Consider the following 9,488-nt stretch of genomic DNA (forward strand, 5'->3'; position numbering starts at 1 on the left):
AAAAAAAAAAAAAAAAAGGTTAAACTGGGTGTTATTCAGTTCTGATTTAGGAACTCATTAGAAACCTAATGTTTAAGTCACAGCTGTAGCAGCTGAAACAGTATTTAAAGCTGTAGCCAAATCCTGACCCAAATAAAAAAGGAAAAAGGAAACCCTTTCCTTTAAAACTATTACTGTAGACATGGCTTTATGGATTGTATCAGCTGCTAGGGTACAATTTGAGCTTCTCTTTTTTAATTAAAAATATACATTAGCATTACAAGGGAGAGGAAACAGAATTTTATGTTTAACAAGTTTAATCTATGTACAGAAGCACTGATCTTGAAAGAAAGCTAGATAAAGTTATAAGAACCTATAAAAAACAGCTCTCTACTCATTTTTAAGTATTCCAGTTGCCTACATTAGAGAGAAAAAACAAAACCTCTCTAAGCAATGTCTAAAAATTGTCATTTTTAAAGCAAAATTTGCATGTCCCAGCTACCTGTTTTTAACTTGTAAACATATTCCACAATCAGGTGCCACTACCCTTACTACAACAAAGAGACTTCAAATCCACATATTTTTCCCTTTTTTATTTAAGCATGTTTTTTACCACAAGCATTTTACCTGGCAATTCTGCAAGTTTTTCTTTTTTAATAGTAAATTGCACTATCTACATTCTGCTATTTTTGTTCAGGAAACAAACAAATATGAGACTCATAGGACTTTCCAAAGTGATGGGGGATGAGAGTGACAAAAGGCTGCAAACACTTTACCTGTCCAGGGGATGTGGTCATTCTCTAAACAGACCCTGCACATTATAAAAACGATTAAAGAAAAGTAAATATATTCCTAAAAAAGTGTAGCTTTTTACAGAGACCTATAGAGAATAGTAAAAACCAGCCCTATAAAATGTAGTTCAGTAACATTCTATTGCTTTCAACCATAAAATAGAAGTGTCCTCTCTAGTGTTTGCTGAAATCAATGCTAATGAAGCTAGAGAACATGTTTTAGAATTCTTCTAGATTATATGCTAGATAGTTTTCCAAAATAATTTTCAAACATACTGACTCTTGAATAAAACCATGTCTGAACCTCTGATGTTTTAATAAGTGAAAAATATGTATGTTTGAGTGCCTGGGATAAAATCTAAACAAAGTGTAAACATAAATCCCATGCACCCTGCACAAAGAAAAAAAAACTTCCAACACTCTGTTGAAAAATGTGAATGCCACTGCTTTTCAGAACTCTATTTAATAGACATGAAGAATGCGTAAGGTCAAATCTATAGAGCTATCTATCAGCAGAATTATATCCATCAAAAACATGAAGAGGTATTCCTGACTTGCAGTTTATTCTGCCAAAGCCTCTAAGCATTGCAGTAATATCATCAAACCTGCTGGCATAACTACTTTGACAGAGAGCATTCAATGTGTATGTGGTAAGCTACGCTGGAAAAGACAGGAGTTTATAGAGTATGAACTACATCCACATTAACAGTATTTTGCCAGAGGAGCGTATTAGCCAAGCAATCCTAGCATGGTCTTGCCTGACTTCAAGCTTTTGTTCAATTTCATCATCAGTGGAAGATCCTGCTGGCAAGCTTTGCACTCTGCTCCTGTAATTGACAATACAGCAGCAGGTTGTGCCACCCGCAGGGACTTTCACTCACACCAGTGCAGCTTTCCACCAGTGTATTGCTCTGTCTCTACATGACCAAAGACTGGATCAGAACCTTCTTCAGCAGATCTACACGCTTGTAACAGCCTACCTATAGGTCTCGTTATCAAGGATGATGAATTCCCTCATTGGTGCCAGAAGCGTTTGGAATTCTTATCAAAACACATATACATACACATGCAAAAACAGGCCATATATTTCAGTTCCAAGTGGAGATATAGTTATTTTAATATCTGCCATTCAAGTTCGGATGTTCTAGCCTTGTTTTTACTTTCTGTGGAAGAAAGGAGAGCAACCATTACAAATGCTTCAAAGAGCATAGCGTGTTTTGGACTTGAACACCAAAACAACATGAAACAAGTCTGTAAAGACTTCTGTTATTTTGGTTTCAACCAGTAACACATATCTTCACAAATTTCACTTCAGCATTGCTGCAAACAGTGGCAAACATTATTGTGCTTAAGGGCATCTGTTTTATTTCACTGTCAGCTAATGGTGCTTATCAGCAACAGAGGGCTGTACAATATTCCCAAGCATACTTCATATTGACAATCAAAGACAAACAGGGTGGGTATTTTTTATTCTTTGAATATACAACTTTTCACAGTTTTGCTAAAAAACACTTCTGAATCAACTAATGCACGACCTCTGTCTGCTCGAGGGAAGAACAAGAGTAACCTTGACTTAAAAAGTAAAGGGAGTGGAATTAACTGTTCACATGTTTTAATTACAATGGTATCTGTCTTCCCATCTGTTTACTAAAATACTGAAATCTAACATCTGAAAATACAAACAAATTTCCCATAAATGCCACTCATTTTCAGGAGATCTTGCTAGTTAATCATTTATACATAGTTTACATCTGTAGTTATCCAAAGAAACCAAAACAAGTGAGAAAACAATTGGACCCCAGAAGTACAGTGGGATGGAAAAATGAAGCACTGACCTAACAGATGCAGTCTGAGGTGCTCTGGCTGCATATAATGTGAAAAATATTGTTTCATAGGAAAGCAAAACCTCCTGCATTGGTCCTGATGTGTTGATAGGGAAGAAATGGAGCCTGTCAGTATGTGTGATGTGCCACTGATAACTGTAGCCATCACGTTAGCCTGTCATCAATGAACTTATAAGCATGTTATTTACAGAAAATCATATTCACTACCTACTAACCCAAAACATACTGCTTCAAAGACTTCCACTCACGGGCTTGATTTTCTGTAACACAGTGAGTACATTCACACTGCAATCTCTCAATTGCTTTTCCTGCCTAAGTAGATCATAAAAATACATGGTCAAGGAAAGTTTTTTTCCATGTATTAGTGGATGCCAGAAAAAATCTGCTATTATACTTGTTTATACTCTCCAAGAAATTTTCTTCTGATTTTCAAACCTCTGTACCTCAAAAGTCTGTGTAGAATGTCACAATTTCCTTTTCTTTTCAGCATTCATTCACGCTTATGCACAAATTCAGAAAGAAACTTGAACCCCATTACCTTTCAATGAAACATTTTCCTAACTTAGTCACAGACACCTTAGAAATGAATTTATATTATGAAAAAAATCAACATCTCTGAAATATAAGGCCATGTCTCTAGACAGCTAAATAAGGTGCTAAAAGGTAACTTTTACCCTTTAGGTTTGACCTCGTTAGCTCTGAAAATCCTACAGGTAAATATATTTATCTATATTTCTGGCCTACCACTGAATCATTTAATAACAAGATTTGTGCCTAGAGCAAATACTGGACTCAGTTCTCTTTGAAACAGTTGGGTCAGGATTTGAACTAGAAGAAATGTGTAATTCTAAATTCCCAGTCCTTTCTCCAGCAGCTGAAGATATATCACATTTTACTTGCCAAAAAGTCCGACCACCTTCAGAACTGAAACCTGGCATTAAATACAACAGAGTATTTTATTGGTTAATTTATGAGAATTAATATAGGTAAGATTGTGATCCAGAACATGGCTCTATCATGCCACTACAACACAAACTGGAGTATTGTCTTTATTCATATCAAGAAGATGGAAAAATGCCATGAGGACAATACCTGAATCTGAATTAGAGAATGCAACTTCTGTGAAGTCTTAACCATTTAGAGTCTTAACCACTTAAAAATCACAGTCCCTGGGCAGCAATGCACCATTGAGCTCCAGTTTTGCCAAAAAAAATATACTTGAGAAAGAAGGAGGAAGCGTTAATGACAGCATGTACCAATATTCACAAGCATATTTTACAGTACTGGAATACAGTAATTTAATCCTATGGTTATAATATATTAAACAATACCTGAGAGGAGCCGTTGGGTAAATTACTTTTATATGTTGAAATGCCATGTCCTGATTCAAAATTTGTTTTATCCATGCTCTTGCTCCTTGGCCGGTATCACCTGTATCACACAGAAGAGTACAACAAGAATTATTCTGTGCATTTAGAAAAAAACCTCCATAATGCCAAATATACCAGACAGACCTAATTTCTAAACCACAAAGCTAATCCTCCAAAAACTTTCTAGAATAACCTCAATCCTCTTTTCAATGAAAATGGACTCAAAACGTCTTAGAAACAGACTACTTAATAGGTCCCACAGTATAAGTTTAATAAATATTTTAGTATATCCAATGGCTTAAGTACCTCATAATCAGATACAAAGCCTTACCTCTTACATGCAGCTAACCTTATTTGCTGATAACAGTGATAAACAAAAAATACTGATGAACAGTTTAAAAAGTGAGATAAAGTGAAGAGAAAAAGTGCTCCCTTGAGAAAAGTTAGTTACTTTTACTACAGAATTTTATGTTAACTCACCTCAAAACCCAGTCAAGAGCATAAAAAGGATCTTCAGATTTTATTATGCTAACATTACACATAGGCTTTAGGGGAAGTATCAGTCAAACACTCCCAATGTTTTGTAACAGTGCTTAAGACACGAGTTTGAGTTTAAATATCTGGCGGACTCCTCAAAAAACTTAATCCCAGAGTTCTGTTTGAAAGCTAGTTGAGATCTGACTCTCAATGTATTTTTTCCAAGTCATATCAACTCAGCCTATAGACAAAACCCCTGTAGACTGAAGTGCTATGAACAGATATACAGGATGAAAACTTATGCAGACAGCATGTCTGCCTTTCAAACAAACATACCAGACAGTTTCTAGAGCTTGTCTTTGCATCACTGGTACCTTCAACCATAACTTCACTGCCACCTCTCTGCACAGCACGAGCACATAAGTGCCCAATAAGAGTTAAACAATGCTTCAAGCTTGAGGAAGGTGGCCCATCTAGGAATATGGTTTACAGTAGGCAGTAATGTGACAAGTTCAACCTGAAAAAATTGGTGGGGATTGAGCAAAACTGGCCGCCACTTATGCCACAGGACTTCAGTCTTGTTTAAAGTAAAGGCTCCCACATATTATCAACTCAACTGCTAATCTGAGTTAACAGTATTCTCTATTACTTTAGCTCAAGTTAGTGAGTTTGACTTTAGAACTCACTTTATTTTTTTCAATAAAACGTCCAAACCACAAAAGAAAATATCACTGCCCTAAGCCAGGCTTGCTGCCACATTACATGGGTTCATCTGAACAACATCACATAAATGTATCAATTTACTGTCACAATGATTATAATTTCCCAATGGAGAAGATGTGTTCTTGCTTTATTTAGCACTCAAATAAAATTCAGTGATCTTTATTTACACACACAATTAATGCACCTTCAGAATTAAAACAGAAGGCAAGAAGGATCCAAACCCAGCATTTTTTTCTGTTGAGCACAAATGGCATAACCATGAAGTTCTCTTTTCGACCTAAATACTCCCAGTGACAAATAAACAATAGGGTCATGAAACTGACACAAATCTCATTCTGTGCTACATTAAACAGTAAAATGAAAGTTACAAACTGGATGTTTCAGAGCACATTCCCACAAACACTTCGCTTATGTGATCAGTATGATCTAAAGTCCAAACACACCTATGGTTCTTGGTAGACACTCTTGACATGCAACGGTTTCCGTATGGTTGCTGTCACCTAATTTATGAACAATGTATCTTAAGGAGCATTCAATAAACATTTTTTCCCATATACTTCATTCCGTTAGAATGCAAAAGTCTAGGCTTTGCAAATACACAGTATCAACCCTCCGGTAGGGTCAACCTAAGCAATTATCTGAATGCTTATAGAATTGGGACTTACTTAGGTCTTTATAAACTCCTTAATGGTGCAGGGCACATCTTTTATTGTTTATTCAAATTTCTTTAGTTTTGCCAAGATCAGCAGAAACATTTACAGCTAATGAAGCTAGTCTGTCTATGAAAAGTTAATAGAAAACTCATTGAGTACAAGCAAATTGAACTATGACCATCTGTGTGTCAGGAGTCCCCTGGTCCAAATGCTCTGCAACTGCTGTAAAGAGCATGCATTTTGATTTGGTAAGAATAGGATCTGAAGGGGAGGGAGAAAGAGGGGAGACTGCAACACCAAATAAAACCCAAAAACCTTCCAAAAGGTTTGTCTTTCAGGCTTTTCTTAGATTTTAGCATTATATGTTCTTCTGAATACTACTAAAAAGAAGCAATGCACAGAAAATTCCGCTTTGAGTCTGTTTACACACTGAAATAAACTGATGGCAGCAATATTATCTTTTCCCCCTCCTCAAGTAAAATAATTTTCCTTTCAAATAAAGCTCAGATTTCCAGAGTGCAAAGTTTAAACTTAACAACATGTTATATGAAGACTGGATATTAGGAAAAATTTCCTCACCAAAAGGGTTGTCAAGGACTGAAACAGCCTGCCCAGGGAAGTGGTTGAGTCATCATCCCTGGAGTTATTTAAAAGACACATAGACATGGTGCTTAGGGACATGGTTTAGTGGTGGACTTGGCAGTGTTTGGTTAATGATTAGACTTGATGATCTTTAAGGTCCTTTTCCAACCTAAGCGATTCTATGACTCTATGTGTGTTACAACATAAAAAGTTGTAACCCTAAAGTCTAAAAAATTATTATACATTTGTTACATCCCATTTGACTCCCCTACTGAGCTACCAAATGAATCCTCTACCTAAATTTGGTGTACAGTACGAGGAATTTTCTAATATTTTTCTTTACCATTTTGCATTCACATTCTCCACTTGTTATAATTTGTCTGGAGCAAGTATTATGAAAAAAATGGATTCATGCCATTTGGCTGCCAGTTTCCATCACAAGCACTGTACAGAAGGTTTACAATTCAGGTTTACAGGCCAGCCCACAGCAGCAGCACTGTGGCTACTTCTGTTTTAAATTCTATTCTGCCAAACTGCTAAACAAAACCAAATAAAAGCACCCTTGTACTTCCCCATTGCAAACATTACGACTGAAATCGTATCAAACATGAAAAATTGTAGAGTACTTTAACCACATGTGGAATCAACCTCTAACCATAATCTTCCCTTACTCCTCCAACATAAGAGAAAATTATGTCCTCGAGCATTAAAGCATTAGCATTGACAAGAGGGCTGAACACATCTTATGAACTCCTCTCTTTCATTCTTGAAGTCACAGAATTTCATGAAATTTAACTAGATTATAAAAATGAAACTAATTAAATAACCACATACATCTCCGTAAAACTAAACGGAAGCATCAGCTAAAAGCTAAGAGAGACACTGAAAGAATTGAGGACATTGCCAGATCCAGGTGAGCAGCTCAACAGAACTGATTCCCAAGGCCTTGATCTAATAAAGAGCTATGATTACTGTTTTGTGTTTGATGTCAGTTTCTGTTTTGAGTTGGTTTTTTTCTTCTGTTTGTTTAGGTTTTTTGTGTTTTGTTTAAAGTCACGTGGCCTTTGTTGTTGTTATTTAGCATGTTAGAAATAACATTTAAGGAGGAACCCCAACAAAGCACAAGCTCCCCTCCTGTCCTCGGACTGGTCACTGATGCCGGTGGCTACCTTCTGCAGATGGTGGCCACGAAGCCAGTTTGGACACCACCAGGACCCTTCTGGACAGAGAGCAGGCAGCCTTGACAGGTGACAATACTTTCAGCCTGATCCTTAAAAACGCCCAAAGCCATTTTAATGATGCAAATCGCTACCCTTGGAGTGGAGGAATTATGGGAATATCTCCTGGAAACGAAGTTCCCATGGAAAGAACACCGGGCTGGTGTGTACCGGCACCGTCCCTAACCCACTCCCCACTCACCCACCCACCTCGGCCCCGGGGCGGCCCAAAGGCCATGCCCGGCACACCCGCGCCCCTTCTTTTGCCCCCCGGGGCTCCTCCGGGCCGGCCTCCCGCAGGGAAGGGGGAACCTCACACCCCTTCTCCTCGCTTTCCAGGCGGGCCCGTCCCGCTGAACCCCTCACGACTGAAGGGGCGGACCCGCAGCTGACCCCTGGGCAGCAGGAGGCGGCGGTGCTGGCCACACCGGCCCCGCGGTTGGAGGACGGCCTCCCCCGGCCCCAGCAAGCCCCCCCCCGCCCTGGCCCCGCCGCAGGGGAGAGAAGAGGTTGGGGGGAAGCAGCCACCTGAGCCGTGCAGGAAGATGAGGGAGGCGGTGTGCCTGCCCGCGGGGGACACCACGCTCCTCTGCAGAGCTGCGGGCGCCGCCATGCCCAGTGCTGCTCCTCCTCCTCTTCCTCCTCCTCCTCCTGGGCCGGCCCTGCCGGCAGCACGGCCTTACCGCGCCGGCGCAGAGGCAGCCCCGCGGCCGCAGCTGGGCGGGGAGGGAGGCTGGGGCCTCTTTCAGCGCTCCGGAGCGCAGGGCCTTGTCTCCCGCTGCCGCCCCCAGCTCTGCCGGCCCCGCACCCGAAAAGTTCCCACTTCTGACGCCCGTGCCGTTACCAAAATCTGCTTATAGAAAGTGCTCTATCCGTACAGGCAGCGTGTGGTTGGCAAACTGAGGGTCAAACAGCGAAGGGGGTCACCCTTCTCATGGGGTAGCATGTGTTTGGAAAGGCAGCGAGGCCTCAGCCTTGCCAGGTGCTGGCTGTCACAAGCAAAGGCCTCACTGTCAGGGAGCTGAGGGGTGGCAGGGGGGCTCCAAAGGCTCCTCCAAGACACTCCAGGGAACGATGGGCCTGTGGGGACTAACGCTGAGAAGGTCCAAGAGACGTTTGAAAGCTTGTCTGGCCTTAATCAGAGTCTGAGCACAGCCACTCTGGTGCTTGTGGTAGTTTCTACCAACCTGTTGTAAGGGGATAAGAAGTAGTAGCTTTCTTTCGCACTTTTAGGTACCACTAACTTTTTCAAGGTCATGAGACTTTTTTTTTTATTTTTATTTTTGTGTTCTAGTGATGTGTTGATTAACCACCTGCCTTGGTGCGTTGAGGTCCGTGGCAGTGGAATAAGGATGACCAGGCATAAACTCTGCTATTGCCATTTCACTAGCCAGGTGCAGTGCGAGCCAGGGGTTGAGCAGCAAGTTTACAGATTAGTTTTGCAGTTCATCATGGAGTATTTTGGCAAGCCATAGGGGCACACCTGTTAGTCCTTAAAAATGTAATGAAACCTTAGCCTCTTGAGGTAGCATGTTATTACCTTCAGAATGGCCTGTTGGTTAAGTCGATGAGACATCAGTGTGTACATAATATGAAGAGCATGCTGTGATTGTATTTCTGTTCAAATTACTGTCCTGACTACTATTTTCCTATATATTTAGGCCATGAAATCTTAGGGCACCACTAAAATGTAGATTGACAAACGGCATGTTATGATGCCCCTTCAGAATGTACACAGCTGGATTTTTAATGTATCTAGGAACATTCTGCAGCAGGTCTAAGAAGTAAACAGAAGGAAAAAAATCTAATAGTTAGGGAAATGAGAAAATTGCATGGTGGGAAGGGGTGAAAG

The 9,488-nt window shown here is 40.2% G+C and overlaps 1 protein-coding gene across 1 annotated transcript in view; it reads right to left on the reverse strand.

Moving 5' to 3' along the window:
- Positions 1-8,293, reverse strand: part of LYPLAL1 (lysophospholipase-like 1) — a 25,063-nt gene extending 16,770 nt beyond the window's left edge. The window contains exons 1-2 of the mRNA XM_014950558.1: positions 8,165-8,293; positions 3,946-4,045 (exon numbers count right to left, since the gene is read on the reverse strand). Coding sequence (XP_014806044.1) covers positions 3,946-4,045; positions 8,165-8,249 — 185 coding nt within the window. The 5' untranslated portion in view covers positions 8,250-8,293. The remainder of the gene's footprint in view (positions 1-3,945; positions 4,046-8,164) is intronic.
- Positions 8,294-9,488: the final 1,195 nt, after the last annotated feature.

The sequence above is a fragment of the Calidris pugnax genome, unplaced genomic scaffold, assembly GCF_001431845.1.
Source record: "Calidris pugnax isolate Ruff unplaced genomic scaffold, ASM143184v1 scaffold24, whole genome shotgun sequence".
Classification (NCBI taxonomy): Eukaryota; Metazoa; Chordata; class Aves; order Charadriiformes; family Scolopacidae; genus Calidris; species Calidris pugnax.